The sequence below is a fragment of the Lutjanus erythropterus genome, chromosome 15 (assembly GCF_056507025.1).
Source record: "Lutjanus erythropterus isolate fLutEry1 chromosome 15, fLutEry1.hap2, whole genome shotgun sequence".
NCBI classification, from domain to species: Eukaryota; Metazoa; Chordata; class Actinopteri; order Lutjaniformes; family Lutjanidae; genus Lutjanus; species Lutjanus erythropterus.
In genome coordinates, this window is record NC_139331.1 from 7,773,285 (window position 1) to 7,796,722 (window position 23,438).

General features: G+C 39.8%; 1 protein-coding gene and 1 pseudogene across 1 annotated transcript; one reads left to right on the plus strand and one right to left on the minus strand.

Annotated features, from left to right (window-relative positions):
• Nucleotides 1–3,577: 3,577 nt before the first annotated feature.
• Nucleotides 3,578–4,375, minus strand: LOC146313987 (trace amine-associated receptor 1-like). Its single transcript, XM_084737031.1, has one exon. The coding sequence runs from the start codon at nt 4,373–4,375 to the stop codon at nt 3,578–3,580; it is 798 nt and encodes a 265-aa protein (XP_084593157.1).
• A 5,838-nt stretch (nt 4,376–10,213) lies between these two features.
• Nucleotides 10,214–12,064, plus strand: LOC146313988 (E3 SUMO-protein ligase ZBED1-like; annotated as a pseudogene).
• The last annotated feature ends 11,374 nt before the right edge of the window (nt 12,065–23,438 follow it).

Genomic DNA, 23,438 nt, shown 5'->3' on the forward strand with positions numbered 1-23,438 from the left:
CAACATGGACAGAGAGAATAATTAGGCTACAGTAAACAGTGAAGTGAGGCTGGTGCAGGTAAAAAATCAAGAATGAAGATTAATCTACTTTTTAATTCCATGAATTTGAAAAACAAACTGAGCTCTCCTCCTGCTGGTAAGCAGGTCCGTAGTAGAGTAAAAATTTGATGTTCCCAACTTTCAACTTTTACAAACATGCGAATTTCATGTAATTGCATCATTCGCTTTGCCCCTCTTTACATTGTGTGCATCCTACAAGCAAATAAAATTTAATTCCCTTTTTGTGTAATCTCTCCACAGCCAGCTGCAATCTCACCCTCACTGTCTCATCTCTTCTGCTGCCAACACTTTCTCCAACACCATACTATGTACCATGAGGCACAACAGCAGGACAAGGCAGGATACCCCTGTGCCCCTGGTACAAGATGGCAGAGGTGGAATTGGACACACTTTGAATAAATTAAAGTCAGAAGTTGCTGCTGCACACACATTTAAAAGCAAACATGGAGATAAATTCACCTTTCAATCCCAAAAGTTTAAATCATACACTTTGAGCACTGCCAATAAAGGAGTCGGCATCAGGGCGACTCTGGTGTTTCATCTTCCAGAAGCTCCAGTCAACCGTCCAGATTCCCTAAAGGCTTAAAACAGAAGTGCAGAGTTTTGTTCTGTCTTAGACTTATTGATTTACAATATACTGACAGATTATTATGAAATGATTTTTCACTGATTCCAAAACAATGTTGGCTACCCTAGCTTTAATGAAAATTAAATCTGATATTAATCATTATTGTTAGTTCGTTTCAACCCTAAACTCCCTCCAGATATCAGAGCTCCATAACCTAAGGGTGACCCCATTTCAGCTGTTTTTTTCTCAGCGATACCACTCTCGCCATTACCGAAGACTCATGACTTTAGGTGAGAATTTGAAAGTAGGCCTTGTCTTGATAATTATGCAGGTATTTGTTTTTGTTAGGCTGGTAATTTTTTTTATTCTCATGTTTTGAACAATGTTGTAAGTAAGCTTAGCTTCAGTGCTATTACTAATCAAAAGTGCATTTTTAAATCGATCAAAAAGTCATAGAACATCGACTATTTTGATACGCTGGTATTAATTTACATGCTCACTGAAAGTATGAGGGAAAATGTGAATGTTAAGGACATCTTACTAACTAGAAAATTACACACCAGAACTTTGTCGTTTATTGATGTAAAAATGTGTTTAAGGCTAAATATTTTATTGGTTTGGATTCACTGGCTCTGTGCCAAGACTGACTTTTATCAAGTGAAGTAATATAAGGATACAGTGGCAAGTTGCCTGAATTTTGTAATTTATTGTTTGCTTGTGGGCCTTGCCCTTTAGAAAGACACATTACACAAAGTACCCACATAAATGGAGAAGCTATGTACAAAGCATAGCTGTGTTCTCGGTCTTAAAAGAAAAAAATTACAGGAGTTTCGACTTCTTCAGACTGTTCCCCTTCTCCATGCATCTTGGAAGTAGGAGAAGCTGTGTCAGAAATTCCTAATCTGCTTTAACATGAAACTGTACAAAGTTAGACAGTTAATATGTATTCCTTTTTGTTTGTTTGTTTGTTTTTTAAATGATCAGAATGGAGGGCTGACAGGTAAACAGGTTTTCTGTTTACCATGACACTTGATGCACCATCTTGTGGAGGGAACTTTATTATTTAAGTTTATCTTGTGCTTTCATGTCACATTAATCTAAATTAATTTGTGTTTAATCATGTTTCCATGTACTAATGGCTAAACAATAGACAATAATGTACAGTGAGTGAGTTAGTGTGTGGGGTCAGTAGGAGCATAAAGGGGCCACTTTTGCAAAATGACAGGACACCAGGGGCCAGGTAATAAACAAACAGTAATAGTTACATTACTGATCAGACAAAATGAATAAACATAGAAAGGCAAACAACTCATCTTCTTTCAATTATGCCTTGTAAATTATTTTCAAATGAACTAATTCTTTAGCTAAATTAACTTTGTGCAGGATTGAAAGATAAATCAGATATTTTACTGCATTAATAAACTGCAACTACATTTTAGTTGTGCTTTGGTAACATTTGAAACAGGCTATAACATTAAACATAACTGGAACCTCTTCCATCCTACCAGGAACAGAAAGAGCAGCATATTTAAACTCTTTTGATGTAATACACATTTATGGGATCAGAATTATCATCATTTCTGTGTAACTTTTGCTTCTCTTCAGTTAATAATTACACTTTTCACAGCCTGAAAGGTCATCGTGCAAATAATCCTTCTCTCTGTTACTAACAGTCTAATGTAGATCATCAGCCAAATTTGGCATATCTGTCCCTCCTTCCTGGGAAAAATTGTGAATTTACTTAGATTGTGAATGAGAAAACTGTAGTGAAGGCCAGATTTTGCCCACTGGCCACAAGTTGAGTATCACTGTCTTACAAACATAATTTAGCCCTGCCTCAGCAAACAAGTTTTTAACAACAAGGTTTTAAGATTGAAGTTTATTTTTTATTATTTTATTATTATTTTTTTAAATGCCAACGTTCGGTCTCATAATTTCCCATTGCATGAAAATGTAATCATTCAACATCTATGTTGTAATGTGGGAGGTGAGATGCATAAAAGTCAGACTGAAGACTGATAACTGAGAATGAATAAAATGAAAACATATACACAGTCTTTTGATTTATAGAGGCCTGCTTGCACTGATTTGTAAATTTCATTCATTGTGAAAATATCTTACAAAAGTAAGTCAAGTGTCCACTAATAAAGTCTCAGTGATGTTAAGACACAAACTGCAGTGTGGACAACATAAATGACCATGGTCATCATGGAACATGAAAGTGGACGTTTTCTCTGCTTAGTCTTGGATTCACAGCATCTTAATAGATGTGAAAGCAGAGACAGAATGAGAACTTATCAACTTACACAAAAAATTGATTCTGTCATAAAAGGTAAAGTGTACATTCATAAATTTGTTATTTGAACAGAGAAAAAAGGAGCCTGATCTACTATTCTTAATTGTAGTGATTCTTGTGCCATGAAAACTAGAAGTTATCCTTCTTCATTATATTCTACAAAAAGTTGTGGACAATGAAGAACTTGTTGAAAACTGATTTAGATGTTATTAAAAATTAAGAACTTCATAGTCACCCTGCTTTATTTTATATAATTTTTAATGACAAATCTTTCATTTTTTTCATAATACTGTTTCTGCAGTCAAAACAAAACATGAGGGCAGTGTCTGACAACTACTGTAAGAGAAAAATACAGTTTTTTTTTTTTTCACGAAGACAACTTCAGAGCTGTACTCCTGCACTCATTATGCAGCATATGACTGAATACATACAATAAGAAATGAGGAAAACTATGAGATATGTGGATCCTGTGATTATTTACAGACATTATCATTGAGACTATTGTGCTGTTTACTATGTACTGCTATCTGTGTACTGAGTTGTACATACAGATACTTTATGTATAGTCCAGTGGCAAATTTTATATGAGCTGCAGTAGAAAGAGATGTAAATCTTCAGAGCCAAACTAGTGATGATTACCAGCAAGTCATGAGTCAAGAGAGCTTAGAATGAGTAAAATCACCTTGAAATATTTTCCCAGAAATGATCATTCTGAAAGCTGATCGAAACCAGCTGTAAAAGAAACCATAGATGAATGGATTGAACATTGAATTCAACCATCCAAGCCACATAAATGCATAAAATAAAGTAAATGGCATGTTATAATCAGTCAATCGCCCAAAGGACCAACAAAGAAAGAAAGGAGACCAACAGATCAGAAAAACTCCCATCACAATAGCCAGAGTTTTAGTCGCCTTTCTCTCCATCTTACTGTCAGAATTTGTGCTCTGACAGGTTGTGTTCTGGATGCTGCGTGCCTGTCTCTGTGCCACAATCAAAATCTTTAGGTAGATGACACACATTATGAAAGCTGGGAGATAGAAAGAAAAAATATCTGCTAAACCTATAATTGTGGCACCAAAACCAGATAAAATCCAGCTCACCAGGATCATGATCACAGTAACACGGACATTTATTTTAGTTCTGTACCTCAGAGGCTGACACACAGCATAATATCTGTCAACAGAAATAAAGCACAAGTTCCAGACAGAAGATGAGCTCAGATACATGTCAAATTTGTCTAGCATTGAGCAAGAGCTTTCTGTAGCTGGTACCAGAATATACAACAAAAGTAAAACCCCAACAAGCAGGTCAGCTACAGCAAGAGAGAGGATGAGGAAGTTTGTAGGAGTGTGGAGCTGTTTGAAGTAAATGATGGAGGTTATTACAAGAAGGTTCCCACATATTATAAGAAATGTCAAAAAGCCAACAAAAATATATGCTAAATGCATGTAGGTGAATGTTGTAATGAGATATGCATTTGGTACTTCAAGACAGATAGTTTTGTCAGAGACAACATCATGAGACTCGTTGCTAAAAAGGTTATGTTCCATGCGTAAATGATAATTAATAGCGAAGTAACATTTCTAATAACATGTCTTAAATCAAGAAAAGTAATAGTTTCTAGTTTTCTGTAGAGAGAGATTTTCAGTTAGTTTTAGTGCTCTGTGTGTTTCACACCATGCTGATTTGGTTTGTGCATCTGTACTGATGGGAGCTCTTGGTCTGTGACACTGAGCAGTATATTCAGATAAGTTATTCTTCAGGGCTCATTAGCATATCATTGTCAGGTGACTTTCTTAAAGGCGTACTGAATCTGCACACTTTAGTATTGCGTCATGAGAGATGGATAAAAACAAACAAACAAAAAAAGAAACAAATAATAATAATAATAAAAAAAATCAGAACAACAAAGTTCAAGATATCCTGACTTTGTTGCGAGAGTCTTCCAGTTTTGTGATATCAGTTCAGTTCTGAATGCAGTTATGGACTCTTATGTTCCTGTTCCTCTGAATTTAATGTTTTGGTCCTCCTTCTCTTTTCCACAATCACAAGTATGGATCACAGAAACAAGCAAATGGTCACTGATGTCATTCATCAGCAGTCTACTCACTAAACTGATTTCCATATAATTTTTTTGGCAGTGTCTGCATTTTCTTTGTGGAGTGTTTGTTCACATAGACATCTGATCCCTTCAGCTTCCTTCCTTTATCTGAGCAGCGCAGTTTTCTGTTGGTAAACCAGATTATTATGGCTGGTTTGTGGTTCTTTTTACCCGAGAGAGAGTGTGAGAGGGTGGCATGTCTCAGTGTTGGGGTTGTTGACAGAGTTGACTTTGTTGTTGAAGGAAGCTGTCACCTATTACTCTTGGGACATCTTGGTTGGATCCTCACCATCTGCTGGTGTCATCGCTTGGGTGTATGACCACAGCCTGGTCTCCAACCTGCTAATGATCATGTTTTTGATATGGGAGGACTGCTCCAGACCTGCCACACAGCTCTCAGAGGGTCACCCTCTTGTCCTTCTCAGCATGTTGTCTCTTAAGTTCCCTAATTTTCCCCATTACACTGATATAGATCTAAAGAAGACTCTCACCTGCCTCTTGAGCGCATTATTCTGGCTATTTCCTAATCTGTGCACTTATTGGAGTTCAAGCTCTAAAACACTGTCAGAAATTTTCAAAATGGTATTTAATAAAAACTAATAATAATTTAAATAAATAAATCTCTCAGGAAACTGGTAGTGGGACAGATCGTCCACATTGTGAAATGTGGTTCTGCCAGCATGTGATTCACGCACTGAATGAATGATATTTCTATTTTTAAGGCTCTGAAAATGTTACTAAGTGATTTTTCAATGCATTTTCAGCAAATATTGAAATAATACAGTGTTTGGATGAAATGTGTGCAGTGTCACATGTTTAGAGTAAATTGTCACATGACCAGAACTGTTTACTTCCTGGTTGCACCTTGAGAAGAGGATGGCTGCCTCAAAGCTCCCAAAGAACAGGTTACTAAAGTATGTTAAAATAAACATAGGACAAAGTTTTTTGGTACACATAATATTTATGGTGTCCAGTAATGATATATGCATTTGCAGTTACTCAAATTTGTATGTTGTGTTTGCAGAATGAGTAAACATGTTAATGGTCACAATAGTGATGGGTGGGATAGCACGTTGTATCCAGGCATAACATTATGACCTGGGTGAAGTGAATAACACTGATTATCTCTCCATCATGGCACCTGTTAGTGGGTGGGATATATTCGGCAGTAAGTGAACATTTTGTCCTCAAAGTTGATGTGTTAGAAGCAGGAAAATTGGGCAAACGTAAGGCTTTGAGTGAGTTTGACAAGGGCCAAATTGTGATGGCTAGACAACTGGGTCAGAGCATCTCCAAAACTGCAGCTCTTGTGGGATGTTCCCAGTCTGCAGTGGTCAGTATCTATCAAAAGTGGTCCAAGGAAGGAACGGTGGTGAATTGGTGACCGGGTCATGGGCGGCCAGGGCTCTTTGATGCACGTGGGGAGCAAAGGCTGACTCCTGTGGTCTGATCCAACAGACGAGACTGTTGCTCAAATTGCTGAAGAAGTTAATGCTGGTTCTGATAGAAAGGTGTCAGAATACACAGTGCATCACAGTTTGTTGCATATGGGGCAGCATAGCCACAGACCAGTCAGGGTGTCCATGCTGACCCCTGTGCACCATGAAAGCACCAACAATGGGCACATGAGCATCAGAACTGGACCACGGAGACATGGAAGAAGGTGGCCTGGTCTGATGAATCACGTTTTCTTTTACATCACGTGGATGGCCGGGTGCGTGTGCGTCACTTACCTGGGGAACACATGGCACCAGAATGCACTATGTGAGGAAGGCAAGCCAGCGGAGGCAGTGTGATGCTTTGGGCAATGTTCTGCTGGGAAACCTTGGGTCCTGTCATCCATGTGGATGTTACTTTGACTACCTAAGCATTGTTGCAGACCATGTACACCCTTTCATGGAAACAGTATTTCCTGATGGCTGTGGCCTCTTTCAGCAGGATAATGCTCCGTGCCACAAAGCAAAAATGGTTCAGGAATGATTCGAGGAGCACAACAAATTTGAGGTATTGACTTGGTCATCCAATCGAGCATCTGTGGGATGTGCTGGACAAACAAGTCAGATCTGTGGAGGCCCCACCTCGCAACGTACAGGATTTGAAGGATCTGCTGCTAACATCTTGGTGCCAGACACCACAGCACACCTTCAGGGGTCTCGTGGAGTCCATACCTCGACGGGTTATAAATATAACCAATGTTCCCTGAGGGAGGGAAAGTGTAGTATAGATTGAGGTGATAAGGCTGAGGCCTTCAGAGCCCATCAGCATTACCATGCTATTTTGACTCCCTGTACTTTATGTCATACTGGTGGGTGGACAATAACAGAGCATACTGCTGCATACAATGGGCTGCAAGCAACTGGATGTCAGCATGAGGACCAAAGATGGAGGTAAGAGGTCAATGGTCAGTCAAAAAACGTGAAGTTTCTGCCATACTTGTGGAATTTCTTCACTCCAAACACAACAGACAAAGATCACACTCAATCTGTGTGTAGCTGCTTTCAGCTTTGTTCAGTGTTCATGATGCAAAGGTGATTGGACTCTCCTTCCCTGATGGCATGATGTGTGACACAACTGCACCCACACCATAAGGAGAGGCAAGATCAACGTGGGTGATGGATGGGGATGGAGCCTCCACAATAGCCTTCACCTTTGATGATGCTTTGTGGAGTACTAAGCTGTCGATTACATGCCCCAGGTACTCAATGCATGGTCTGAAAAACTCGCACTTGTCTTTCCTGATTTTCAGACCATATTCCTCCAGCTTTTTCAGTGTTGGATCCAGTAGCACTGCACACCTGAGAGCCCACTCCATTGCTCTTTGGAACAGTGCTGGAGCAGAAGTTATTCCAAAAAGGAGTCTCGGGTATCTGTACAGACCTTTGTGTGTCACTATGGTCAACAGTTCCTATGACTCTGGAGATATGCTTGACATAAATCTATCTTGTGAAACTTCTGTCCTCCAGCCAAAACTGAAAAGAGGTCACTGATGAGAGGTAATGGATACTGTTCTGCAGTCAGGACATGGTTCACAGTCACCTTAAAATCACCACAGATCAGAACTAGTGTATGTCTGTAAGATCAACTTTGTCTTTCGAAGATTGAGGTAAGCTTCTGATACCATGGATACACATGCACCTGCATCCATTTGCATCCGGACGGCCTGGCTCTCTAACAGAAGTGTGACCCAGTAATAATCATCACTGTCAGTCACAGACAAAACATGAACTGCATCTTCATCACTATCAGATTTACAGTCAGTCGGCTCATCCTGTTCATGCTCCATCTTGTTTACATGTGTCTTTCTGTTTCTGGAGAAACCACTTTTCTTTGTCTCACTGCGCTTTTTGTATGTCCGAGTCTATACATTCTTACCACAGTTTGTGCAGCTTTAGTCCTTACACCAGCACTCTGATGCCCGGTGTCCTATTTTCCCACAACAGTAGCATGACTTGCTACATACTGCCTTGTTCTTGGGTTCAAAGGACAACTTATGCACTTGAGTTGATGCACTTAGCTGCTGTGCTTCTCTCTGCAATAATCAGTGGCTTAGGACAGTGGTGATTTCTTAATATTGTCACTATTTCACCGTAACCGACACAAATTGGTACTATGACATAGCCTTGTAAGTGAGTACAAAATGCTCAAATCTCTCCATGTATGACCTCCATTGTTCTGTGTTTTCTACAAATGGTCCATTACATCCAACTAGTGCAGCCATTTTCAAACAATATTTATTATTTTCTTCTGATTTCAGCAATTATTCTTATCCTTATTCTTCCTTGAGCTTTATTTATACAGTAAATCAGTTCTCTCCTTTTACTTTTCCTCTTCTTCATTTGACTTACTGCTCTTTCTTTCCGTGGTCCTGTTACAGTCCTTTCCTTTTATAAAGTCTCTTTCTTGTCTCCTTTCCACCGCAGAGAGTCCTTCTTGTCCCCCCTGCAGCAGCGCTGACCTGTGTCAGTGCCGTCTCTTCAACACCGCAGGCAGCAGGCACTGTTGCCCAGCAATGACCAAGATATTCTTACATTGTTACTTTGTCACTCTGACTTTGTTAGTTTTCCAGTTTTGTGATATAAGTTCAATTCTGAATGCATTTATGGATTCTTATGTTCTTATTCTTCCGTATTAAATTTTTTGGTGTTCCTTCTCTTTTCCACAAAAACAAGCAAATGGTCACTGATGTCATTCATCAGCAGTCCACTCACTGAACTTCTTTCCATATAATTTGTGAATATATTGTTAATTAGAGTGGCAGAGTACATTGTTGTTCTGCTTGGTTTGGTGATCAGTCAGTATAAACTCATACTGTACATTGTGTCATTTTGTATTTGTTAGGATTAAGCAGGTCTATATTAAAATCCCCACAAATGAAGGTAACCATCTGATTAGTTTTGTCAAATATTCCCTCCATACTGTCTTTAAAGGTTTCAATGCTGGCTCCTGGTGCTCTGTATACACAACTAACAATCACATTGTTCTGTTTCTGCATTCACATCTCTACAGTGATACAATCCATCACATCATCAATAGTGGTTGACATGTTCTCCATGACCTTAAAGCTCAGTCTATTATTCACACACAGAGCCACATTATCTACTTTGTTATTATTTTTGTTCATGTAATTAAATTCATATAATTTTAACTTGAGATCTGCTTCCTTCTCAAAGCTGAGCCAGCTTTTGGAAATTGCTATGACACTGAATGTTTTTTTTTAGGGGTGGAACTTTAACACGTTAATTACGATTAATTAATTACAAAAAAAAAAAAAAAGAAACGCGTTAAAAAATTAACGCAATTAATCGCAGTTTGCACTCCAGACAACACGGAACGTTTGTCAGTGCACGAGGTCCTGGTCCACCCATCACTCTGATGCACAAGACGTGTCAGAGCTAGGAGGCTAACAACAACAACTAACATGGAGGAATCTGAGGAGAGTACATTGCTTGGACTGATGGAGGGCAAGTTTCATTTTAAAAAACTGCGTGATGGAAGCCTTGATAAGAGCGTGGTTTTGTGCAAATTGTGCAAAAAAGAATTTGCATACCACCAAAGCACATCAAGCCTACGGTACCACCTGAATGTAAAGCATGTTGCAGCGAGCACAGAAACCACCGGAGCTGTTAGTGCTAGCAGTCCTGGTCCGAGTACGAGCAAGCGGTGTTGGCAGCCCACACTGGACCAAATGACTGGACTCAGGGCCAAAATTAGTAAGTCGACATCTGAGAAACTCACAACTTCGCTGGCGAAATGGATTGCTCTGGACTGTAGACCACTTTCAGTGGTAGAAGATAAGGGTTTAGAAAATGTGCTACAGATAGCGACGTCTGATCCAACTTTTGAGCTGCCGTGCAGAAAGACTATTTCGAGCAAAATCCAGCAGCTTTATGACAAAGAAAAAGCAAGCAAAACTGGATGCATTGCAGAAAGCCGAATTTGTGGCTCTGACTGGGGATAACTGGACCTCCATAAAAAACTCAAATTATGTCGGTGTCACTGCACACATTGCTGATGACACAGACGGGGAATGGCATCTTCAATCTTTTGCCCTGACGGTGCAGAAGACAAACACCAGACACTATGCTGAAAACGGTGCTGAGCAGTTTGTCTGTGGCAGAGGCCTGGGAAATTCAACAAAAGGTCACCACAATTGGAACAGACAGTGCGCAAACCATGATGGCTGCAGCAAGACACCTCCCATTCCAACACAAGACTTGTGTTGCTCACATCTTGCAAAGAACCATCACTGTTAGCCTTGCTGACAGTGGGTTTACTGATGCTTTGGCAAAATGTCGCAAGATAGTGGGTCACTTTAAACACAGCCTTGCCAATACAGCGGAACTACACCAGAAGCAAACAAGACTTGGGCAAGAAAAAGAGCCACGAGGTGGAATTCAACTCTGGATATGATCTCTCGTCTCCTAAAGAACCAAGAGGCTGTAAACGCTGCTTTAGGCAGACAGAAGCACAAGCTCATCATGTTGACTGCAGCAGAGCTGGTGAAACTGCAAAAGCTGGTGACCGTCCTTGAACCATGCAGGTAAACAAAACTATTTTATTAATGAGATTTATTGTTACTTTTGTAGTTGACAGTTAATTAGTATAATGATAATAATAATCACTTTCCTCAACTGTCTGTGTCCACTGCAGATTTGTGACTGAGCTCCTCGGAGGTGAGACGTATGTCTCATGTTCAGTGGTTTTACCTGCTCTCTGCCACCTGCATCACACCATGGAGGTCTCCGATGAGGACACAGCCTACATGGTGAAATTCAAGACTGCCTTCGTGAAGGACCTATCCCAGCGCATAGCTACACTCAACCATGAATGGCTCAAGATGGCTACTGTTCTCGACCCACGCTTTAAGGATTTGAAGTATCTAGCAAGGGTAGAGCGAGAAGAGGTTTGGACCAGCCTTGAGGCCCTGCTGCAGGAACAGTCTAAGAGAGATGCTCCAGACCCCACACAGGAGCCAGCAAAGAAGAGGAGTCTCCTTCTCTCTTCAGTGTCTTCAGACTCTGATTCAGATGATGAAGTGCGGTGTACCAGGGCCCTGAGCCTGTACAGAGCAGAGCCCACCATCAGCGAGACAGACTGCCCACTGCAGTTGTGGTCAAGTTGAGCAGGGGCCCACTCACAGCTGTCTGTCCTGGCCCGCAAGTATCTGACCAGCCCTGCCACTTCTGTCCCTTGTGAGAGGCTGTTCTCACTTGCAGGTCACATAGTAACAAAAAAGAGAGCTGCCTTGAGCTCTGAAAATGTGAACAGGCTAGTTTGTCTAAGCAACTGGCTGAAAAAGAGGTAGAAGAAATAGGCTTAGAGGTACTGTGAGGCCAATGGGTTTGTTGTTTTTGCACTAAAATGTTGATAATGATCAAACTATTACATGTACAACAGAGATTTTTGCTCAGGATACTGGGAGTGTAAAAGGGATTTAGGTCAGTCAAAGGACCATTTCTGTTTTTTGTTTGTTTTACCATTTTAGATGGTAGAAATGGTACTTTATGTTGAATTGTTGGTTGATATTTATTTAACATTTAAAATCAGTACTGTTCTGGAAAGTACTTGAAATGGCACTTTAACTGTGGGTCTGTTTATGTTTGGCCAGGGATATTTTTCTTTACACATTTTCAATGGCCAGGGTTTCCACAGTTCTGAATGTACTTGAAATTGCACTTTTAATGTAAAACAAACATTTTCAAGACATTAAAAGAGCTCGAGTTTAAATAAAGTTCTATCAAAGCTTGAATATATGATTTATAGTGCCATTGCCACTGTTGCAAAATAAACAATATTTTGTTGTTTAAATGTATGTATGTCTATCATTTGATTCAGTCATACACCAAAATCCATTTAAATTGAAAAATGTTGCTTCTTGTGGCAAATATTGTTATGCCATTAAAATGCAATTAATTGAGATTAATTAATTGCAATGCCTCTAATTAATTAGATTAATTTCGAGTCCCACCCCTAGTTTTTTTTATGAACTGACTTCAGAATTCTTTGGTAATTAGCTTATAAACTTGTACTGTAGAAGTTCACTAAGTGATTAGTTTATGTTTTGACTGAGAGAGAACCCATTATCCATAGTCAGACAATGATTACATTGCTGTGTTGTTCTGGTGTCACTGGTTTTTGTCCAGTTCTTCAATTTCTCTGATAAGCAGCACTTTGACCTCTTCTGGTGACCCGTTCATTTTGATGAACAACTTACATTTTGCAGCCCATGTTGACTCAATTTTCCTCTGCTTTCTTCGAAACTCTCTTTTGGCGATGTCTGCATTTTCTTTGTACAGTGGTTGTTCGCATAGATGTTTGACCAGTTTTCTGTTGGTAAACCAGATTATTATGGCTGATTGTGATTCATGTTTCCCCAAGAGAGAGGGTGAGAGGGTGGCATGTCTCAATGTAGGGGTTGTTGTTGACGGAGTTGGCTTTGTTGTTGAAGGAGGCTGTCACCTGTTTCTCGAGGGACATCTCGGTTGGATCCTCACCATCTGCTGGTGTCATCACTTGGGTGTATGACTGCAGCCTGTTCTCCAACCTGCTAATGATCATCTTGTTGATATGGGAGTACTGCTCCAGGACTGCAACATGGTCACCCTCTTCTCTTTCTTGGCACGTTGTTCTTTTAAGCTCCTCATTTTCTCTCATTAAGACCATTATTAGTTTTGCTGTTTAGAAACAGTTGAGTTTTCTCCAGACAGAAAGCAAGCATATTAGTGTACAGTTATTACGTACTGAGCAGAAACCACTGCTATAAACAGTCATAAACAGCTATAAACAGCCCAGCTGGACTAAGTGGCCATGCTAGCTAGTCAGCAGACCGGCATCAGTCTTTCAAGTGTGAGTGCCTTGATCCTTGTCACAGTCCAGGCAGTGGTCAAAGTCCAATATCTCCAGAAAAATGCAATCAAAAAGCCGAGAACAAGAAGTCCGAGAATGCAAAACAAATATAGATGTGAGAAGGATAGATACAGACGCTGCCTCTGAATGATGAAGATTTTTACCTCCACCTTGAGTAAATTCATTCTGGCCATGTCCTAATCTGTGCACTTACTGGAGTTAAAAAAACAGATATTTTCAAAATAGTCTTTAATAATAATAATGATGATAATTTAAATAAATAAACAATTAAAAAAATAAATAATGTCTCTGAAACCTGGTGCTGGACTGGGTAGTTTTTGGCCCATGGTTTGTACAAATGTGGTTTGGCCAGCATGTGATCTGCAATCCAAATGAAGCCATCATAATGTGAAAAATCACTTACACTGTCACTGTTACTTTTTAAATGTATGAGCTGGCTAAATGATCATAACGTGTAGAGTCATATTTGGGCATTAATATGGAAAGGTTTTGATTTGACCTTGATCTCCTCAGGTCAAAGTCTGTTTTCTATTTGTGTATTTAGTAGCCAGGTGTCAAATTGTCATTATCAGCCAATCAGTGTAAAGTTGACATGAATGTTATAACCTCCCAGACTCCTACAGGAGTAGAATTAAAAGTCCGTACAAGTAACAGAAAGGGGGTAAAGCAATTACGAGTGAAAAGCAGAGAAACACTGAGGGCTCTATCTTACGCCTGGCGCAAAGCCATTGCGCCGCCAGCGCAAGTGATTTTGCTATCTTGTGCCAGCGCAAGTGGCAAGTGACATTTTTGCCATGTGGGTAAGATAGCAAACGCACTTGCGCTGGGTCTGTGCCGCTGTGGGCGGGAGGTCTAAACATGAAGGCAAAACGAAGGCGTGGCTGCGCGCGTTTGCTATCTTGTGCTCAGTGCATTGGGGTAAAACGCGCTTGTGTCTTAGGGCCGTGTCTTACGCTAATCGAAAGCGTAAGTGGAAAGCGCGAGGTGCAATGGATTTAATTTATTCAAGGCGTGTCCAAATCCACCTTTGCCGTCTTGTGCCAGGGGCAGGAGTGATATTTTGCCCTGCCCTGCCCTTTGCGCCACCAGCGCAAAGCAGGATACACCTATCAGATGTGCCCAAGTGCCTTCATTAATTCACAGGCGAGTTTAGGCCGAACATGCAATAAACCAATCAGAAAGTCAGCTCTCATCACCTTTGAGAGGCAGGTGCGCCAGCAGCTCAAGCGGTGTCAGCATGATGGCGGATTTACCAGGAGGAAACAAAGAGAAAAGATTTCCAAAGCAAGGAGACAGATCTCCTGGTTCGAGAACAGAATGTGCAAGAGCACGCAATATATGGAGACAGCAGGACGTCTCCAAAACAGCTTCATGCCGAAATAGTTTACTTAACAGTAACGCCTGCAAAAACCAATACAATAAATATGAACTGCAAATGTCATTCAGATATGTAACTGGTTATGTTTTAACTGAAGCACCTTGAAATTGTGTTGTATTTTATAATGAATTATTAGCATCATCATCATTATTAATTTTACTGGCTGAGGAGTGGGGAGAGAGATGGTGCAGTAGAGAGGGGAGGCGAACAGATCCAGTCCAGCCACGAAGATTCCCGGTTCTGCTGGCCCACCTGAGCCAGGTGGAGGAGCAGTTAAGCAGTGATCTGTGCGCCTCCTTCTTCTCTCTCTCCCACCTAATCCTCATCTCCTCCTCCCATCCTCCCTCCTCTGACCCGCTGTGAAACAAGTTGTTCTGTTCTGAAGTTTGAAGTGCGCAAAAATACGCACACATCTATCCAACCAGCTCTGATAGAAGCACACATAACTTTTTTCTCTGTTGGGCTGGAGTCCTGTGGTCAAATATAGTGTCTTGTATATTTTGTATGTTATAGATCATAATTGTTCAATCATTGTTTTTCTGGATCATAACAAACATGCAGACACAAACACTACAGCTGCTCCAGCTGTCATGCTGACTCATCTGATAAAGACAATCTGACAGCTGTGATCCTGTCCCGTGTGCACTTTGCAGGTCTGTTTAGATTTATTAGGCTTTATAATTATAATTCTTTTCCTCATTAGTGAGTTCATCTTTAAAGACACAGGCGCGCACGACTGTTTAACATTAATGAAAAGTGTTCTGTGATTGTGGAGATGTCTGTGCGCCTCAGCCAAGTGCGAGACATGCGAACGCTTTCAATTTCAATATTTACATTTTATTGCTGATAAAAAAATATGTTCAAATAACACTTTACTAATCCACACTCCTGTGGGAGGAAGAGAATGATCATAAATGATGGTGTTTTGTGATTGTGAAGACGTGTGTGTTTCAGCCAAACCCGTCGGGTGCTATCTTGTGCTGAAAGACCACAGACTTTGCGCTTCAACCAGGTTTTGGCTGGTCTAAAGAGCAAGTGCGTTTTACTCCAATGCACTGAGCCTTCGTTTTGGCTTCATGCTAGACCTCCCACCCACAGCGGCACAGACCCAGGGCGAGCGCGCTTGCTATCTTACCCACATGGCAAAAATGGCACTTGCACTGGCATAAGATAGCAAAATCACTTGCGCTGGCGGCGCAATGGCTCCACAATCACCAAACACCTTAATTTACATGAGTCTTTATTCTACACAGGAGTGTCGATTAGTGAGGTGTCCTTTGAACATATTATCCACCAGCAATAAAGTGTAAACACATCTCATCTGTCACAGCTGTCTGATCGTCTTTCAGATGAGTCAGCTGTAGTGTTTATGTCTGCATGTTTGTTATGAGCCAGAAAAACAATGTTTAAAGAATTATGATCTATAACATATAAAATATACAAGACACTATATTTGACCACACGAGTCCAGCCCAACCTGAGAGAAAAAGTTATGTGTGCTTCTATCAGAGCTGGTTGGATATATCTGTGTGTAATTTTGTGCACTTCAAACTTAAGAAACTCTCTGATTATTTTGCAGCGGGTCAGAGGAGCGAGGATGGGAAGAGGAGATGAGGATTAGGTGGGAGAGGAGAAGAAGGAGGAGCACGGACAGCCGTGTATCTGCTCCTCCACCTGGCTCAGGTGGGCCAGCGGAACCGGGAAGCTTCGTGGCTGGACTGGATCTGTTCGCCTCCCCTCTCTACTGCACCATCTCTCTCCCCGCTCCTCAGCCAGCAGAGTTAATAATGATCATGATGAAAATAATTTATTATAAAATACAACATACTTTCAACATGCTTCAGGTTAAAATATAAGCAGTTACATATCTGCATGACATTTGTGGTTCATTTATTGTATTGTTTTTTGCAGGCGTTAATGTAAAATAAATTATTTACACATGAAGCTGTTTTAGACGTCCTGCTGTCTCCATATATCGCGTTTTCACTCCTTGAAACAGGAGATCTGTCTCCTCACTTTAAAAATCTTTTCTCTTTGTTTCCTCCTTTTAAATCCGCCTTCATGCTTTCTCCGCTTGCCCAGCTTCAGTGCAAAACATAACCAGTTACTTATCTGCATGTATGGCTCATTCATTTTATTTACATTTTGCAGGTATTCCTGTGAATTAAACTGTTTACACAGGAAACCTGCTTTGGAGATGCTCTGCTTTTTCCATATGTTGCATTCTGTCACACTTTCACTTCTTGTACCAGGAGATCTGTCTCCTCACTTGAAAATCTTCTCTCTTTGTTCCTCCTGGTAAATCCACTGTCATGGTGCCAATGCTTGCACTCCTGACACACCTGTTAAAGATCACAAGGATGGACTTTCTAATTGGTTTATTGCATTTTCCACCTAAACACACCCATGAATTAATCAAGACACTTGTTCACAGCTGATAGGACAGACAGCAAAAGTGGATTTGGACATTCTTTGAATAAATGAAAACTATGAAATTGTACTGTAGATCAGTGTAAAATAGGGAAAAGAGGTGATGTTGCTGGTATGATGTTGATATGACTAAAAGACAAAACATCATTTTCAGTCTATTTTTGCTGAGAACTGCACTTGTCATGTAACACGTGTGAGCCACGCTGCTTGGGCAGGTGGTGTGGACAAAGCTGAAAGAAGGTGGTCCAGATGTTTCTGTCTCCAGCAACATTGGAAGACTGGGTCTACCTTCCAGTCTCTTACCAGTTGAACTCTGAGTGACCTCCACATATCTGAGCTCCATAATCTACATAAGGCTGAAACCATTTCAGACGTTTGTATTAGTGATGTCATTTTCACTGTTTCTAAAGCTTATGACGATAGATGTCTTATACAGTGAGACTTGTGTGCTGTCACACTGACTTGAAATAAATTATCAAAATGTTTAGTCTCCTTATTATTTATTCCAACACATTCACAATCATTCATCCTAATGTAATTAGTATTTAACAGGTAGCTCACTTTCTGTTCAAAAAAATACATTTATTAAAATAATTACATTTCAGAACAGCCATTGATAAAAGTATCATTACATTTTGGGAATTGCAGTTTTACAAATAAATGGAATTCTGAGAAAAAAAATGCTGTATTAGCTTACTGCTAATGCAAACAGGACATTTCTTACTGCTGCAGTTTCACATTTAAAGCAACTGATGAAACACTGCTTGACTTTTATATCAGTCAAAGTAAATATGATTTCTATATAAGTAAGGTTAGCTTCATGACTATCATTTATTTATAAAACAAGTGCATTCATAAAATGAAACACTGGTCATTTTCTGCATTTTTTCACAGTGAATCAGTTTGAAATAGATAACTGTGACCAAGCCAGAACTGGAGATAACATGTCTGTTTGACACAAGCCTTTCTGGGTTTGGGTGGAGTGTGGAGATTATTATATTTATTTTTGCTTTGAACATAAACACTTTCCTCTCTTACTGGGGAAACTGAGGTGTCAGTGACCATGTTGATGCCCTGATATTGATTTACATGTTGACTCAATGACTGGGGTATTTAAATTATAGTAATTTATCTCAAAGTCTTTAGGTCTACCATGTGATTAAATGAAGTTTTGTTAGATAATCCTGTCTGCTCCTCTTAAAGTACAATAATGAAGTGAAATTTCTGGGGCCTTATGTTAAAACCTGCATCATTACCTCATGTTAGGGGAATCATGGTGTTAAAATATTGATGTGCTTATATCTGCCAAAACAAAATAAAGTTTATGCATGATGAAGAACAAACTAAGAGTGACTGTTGTGAAACTGTAATGATAAAGATGAAAGCCAGGAAAAGTGTTACGCTTTTCTCTCTTTCATAAACAGGTTTTCTGTTTACCATGACACTTGATGCACAATCTTGTAGACAGACCTTTAATTTAGATTAATGAGACACAAAAGCACAAGATAAACTGAAATAATAATTTGTGTCTAATCAAGATGCTGCTTATTAATACTCAATAATGTTCAGTGAATGAGTAAGTATTTGATCAGTATGAGCATAAAGCTCATTTTTGTCACAGGAACCCCGACAACAGTGTTACTCAACTTGCTTTGATCAGGGGCAACTTTTGCAAAATGAGAATAGGCCAGAGGCCAGTAAATAAACAAACATTAATAATAACATTACTTATTAGATAAAATGAATATTAGATGAACATTAAAAGGCCCATAATTCATCTGTCTTTTAAATTCTTTATTCACTAAACCTATTAACTAAACTAACTTGCTTGAAGGATTGACAGATCAGATATTTTACTGCATTTACAAACTGCAACTGTACTTTAGTTGTGCTTTGGTAACATTTGAAACAGGTTACAACATTAAACATAACTGGAACCTCTTCCATCCTACCAGGAACAGAAAGAGCAGCATATTTAAACTCTTTTATGTAATACACATTTATGGTATCAGGGTTATCATCATTTCTGTGTAACTTTCGCTCCTCTTCAGTTAATAATTACACTTTTCACAGCCTGAAAGTTCATCATGCAAATCAGCTTCTCTTTGTTACTAACAGTCTAATTTAGACCATCAGCCAACATTGGCATATCTGTCCCTCCTTCCTGGGAAAAACATTGTGAACTGATTTTCATTGTGAATGAAAAATCAGTCAGAGGGCCACCTGGCAGCAACTGTGGGCCACATTTTGCCCAGCGACTACAAGTTGTGTATTACAGACACATAAAAGCTTTTGAGATTAAGTCGGTTTTGTGAATGAGTGAGAAATGAGAAAAAAACAATGAGATTCTATCTTCTGGTTTCTTACAGACATTAACATTAACATTATTGTATGTACTGTTTACTATGTACTGCTACGTGTGTACTGATTTGTACACACAGATTCTTTATGCATAGTATAGTAGCAAATTTCATATGACCTGCAGCAGAAAGAGATGTAAATCTTCAGAGCCAAACTAGTGATGATTACCAGCAAGTCATGAGTCAAGAGAGCTTAGAATGAGTAAAATCACCTTGAAATATTTTCCCAGAAATGATCATTCTGAAAGCTGATCGAAACCAGCTGTAAAAGAAAGCATAGATGAATGGATTGAGCACTGAATTGAACCATCCAAGCCACCTTAATACAAATAACACAGGAAATGGTAAGGGGTGCATCAGGAAAATGTTTAAGGTCCAACAAAACCAGAAAGGAGTCCAACAGATCAGAAAAACTCCCATCACAATAGCCAGAGTTTTGGTGGCCTTTCTCTCCATCTTACTTTCAGACTTTGTGCTCTGACAGGTTGTGTTCTGGATGCTGCGTGTCTGTCTCTGTGCCACAGTAAAAATCTTTAGGTAGATGGCACACAATATGACAGCTGGGAGGTAAAAAGATGAAATAAGTTGCAAATCAGCATAAAAGATGATAAGACCATATAGAGTCCAGCTCAGCAGGATCATGATCACAGTAACACAGACATTTATTTTAGTTCTGTACTTCAGAGGCTGACACACAGCATAATATCTGTCAACAGAAATAAAGCACATGTTCCAAACGGACGATGAGCACAAATAGAAATCAAATTGGCCTAGTACTTCACAAGAGCTTTTTGTATACGGTAAGACAACATGAAGCAAAAGTGAAACCCCAACAAACAGGTCACATACAGCGAGAGAGAGGATGAAGAAGTTTGTAGGAGTGTGGAGCTGTTTGAAGTAAATGATGGAGGTTATTACAAGAAGGTTCCCACACATTATCAGAGATGATAAAGAAGCAAGCAAAATGTGTAAAAAATAAAATGAGGTGATGGAAGTTAAATCTGCTCTTGCATAACAGACAATTCTTTCCTCAAAAACATGAGAAGAGCTGTTGACCAAAGGTTCCATGCATAAATGATTATTAATAGTCAGATAACATTTGCAATAACACGCAGTATATAAATAAGATTAATTATCTCTAGTCTTCTGTAGAGAAAGATTTTCAGTTATGTTCAGTGCTCTGTGTGTTTCACACTGTGTCTGTTTGGTTTGTGCATCTGTACTGATGGGAGCTCTTGGTCTGTGTCACTGAGCAGTATATTGATCAGTTAGTCTTCAGAGCTGATTAGCATATCATGTTCAGGTGACCCTCTCAAAGGGATTCTCAATGTTGAACAATTTAGTATTACACTTCTGTGAATTTGTAGACTGAAATAAGAAATCAGAGCAACAAAGGGTTTTTTTTTTATTAAAAAATGCTAGGTTATTTCCATAATGCAACTCCATCCTGGTCTCTTCATTTTGCATCCAAATATCACCACTTTATACTTTCAAAATTGCACTGTTTACGCCAAACTACAATTTTGCCTACATGTCATACACCAATTCTACCCCTTAACATACATGGAGAAAAAATCAAGTGACCTTCATTGTCATGGTGAAAAAATAAGTGTTTTGTTAGGGCTGTGAAACAATGACAGTTCAGTTAAGTTATTGGCACAAGTTTGACTGCCAGATCATTTGGGGAACATTTGTAATGATTTACTTTACTTGAGTTTCATAATTCATCCCAAACAGCCAGTCACAACCTAATGAACAACTAGCTAAAGTCTAGTGAGCAGCCTCTGACTGAACTCTGTACTCACCAGACTGGTTCTGTTAGGATCCTTACTTCTTTTTTCTCTCGGTACATACATGATGTCACTTTAAAGCACATTTCTTCCACAGTCAGCAGTCAACATGGACAGCAAGAACAATCAGCCTACAGTAAACAGTGGAGTGAGGATGGTGCAGGTTAAAAATCTAGAATTAAGATTAATCCACTTTTAATTCCTTAAATTTGAAAAACAAACTGAGCTCTCCTCCTGCTGGTAAGCAAGTCTGTAGTAGAGGAAAAATTTGGTGTTCCCAACTTTCACCTTTTACAAACATGCAAATTTTATGCTGCATCATTCAACTTGACCCTCTTTACATTGACACTGTGTGCATTTTACATGTGCAGACAATTGTATTCACTTTTTGTGTAATCTCTCCACAGCCAGCCGTAACCTCACCCTGAGTGTCTCATCTTCTCTGCTGGCATCACTTTCTCCAACACTATACTATGTCATGCTCTTTCCACTGCAACCTCTGTCTCCTTTTTCAGTTTCATTTGAAACCTGTTTGTCTTTTGCTGCTGAAAACTCTAAACGTCTTGTTGGAACATGATGCTAAAGCTGCAATTAAAAAATGCACGCAAATGCATAGTGACTTCTCAAGTTATGCATTGCATACAAGAGCCCAAAGAAGTTTTACCAGATTACATACAGTGGTTCATCGAGGTGTGGGACAATAATGCCGGTATTATGTGGGAAGACAACGCAGCCTTTGCCATACAAAAACTCGCAGAATGTGAAGCCACACATGGCATCAGGATACAAACTGTCCTGCCATGACAGACAAACTAAGAACTGGCAAGACACAATTCGTACCCTGCTAAATATGCACAGGAATCAGATTTTCACTCAAGGTGGCTCCAATAGCAGCAAACAACAGTCTGTAAACCCCACCAACAAACAGAAAGATAACAGAAAAACAGCAACCAACAAACAGCAAAAACAGAAGAAAAGGTAACTGTTTCAACTGTGGCAGACCAGGACACCGGGCCTCTGAGTGTAGAACTCCAAGACGCCCAGTCGGATTTCTAAACCTGTATAATCAATACTTAGACAATCACCCACATGATCGATACCCTGATTATCACCGACTCGATCAAAACCCTGACTGTCCATACCCAGCATTACCTGTAGAGGTTAATGGTACTATTGTTGATATTTTGGTAGACAGTGGAGTGACTCAATCTGCTGTAAAGGCATCCGAGCAAGTGTGTACACCAACATTTCATTTTGTCACCACAGTAGGAGTTTCAGGCAGAGTTCCTACTGCAGAGCCAATGTCATGTAAATCAAATAAATGTTGAAGGGTCACAGATACAACACTCATTCCTTATCTCTGAAAAGAGCCCTATAAATTTGATGGGCAGAGATCTATTGTGTAAAGTACATCCTACTATTCATTGCACTCCAGATGGATTGTTTTTGTCCATTCCTGACGATAGAGCTGTACAAGCTGTTCAGTTTCTACAAAATGTGAACGATTGTTTGTATCACTGTGCACTGCCTGTTTTTAACATGCTGACCACTTTCTCTGTGACATCCAACAGGTGGCTAAGTCATCACCAGCCTGTGCAACATTGATGTCTGCAATGAGGCCCGTCTTACAATGTCGGTGCTCAGCTGCACACAACCCAACCCCAGAATACAAATCAAGAGCTGATGCCTTTTTGAACACCCAACAGCGGTTGCAGTGTGAGACAGTTTTGTTTGTGGGACCCCAAGGGTGTGCTTTACCAATCCAACTGACTGATCAACAAAGCCAATTGTGTGATGTGAAAGGTCTCCCTCCTCATGTCGTGGTAGCTGTTGAACCTGGACATGAACCTGACAGTGTTGCTAAAATGACAGCTTGAGCACTGTTGTTAAGAACAGCAAAGGCAGGTTCTCACTCACAGTAAATATCACATGTAGGTGAGGATCTGTACATGTTGAACTTAAATGATGAAATCTTATTAGCACATTTTTATGTCAGCAGCCACCTGCTCCAATTCAGTATGGTCCCCCTTCAGAGCTCTCAGAGGTACCTTCCTCGCTATGGGCAAAACATAAGAATCATGTGGG

What these genes read in the sequence shown, in the direction of transcription:
- LOC146313987 (XM_084737031.1), bottom strand. Translation starts at nt 4,375, where the DNA reads ATGCATTTAGCATATATTTTTGTTGGCTTTTTGACATTTCTTATAATA.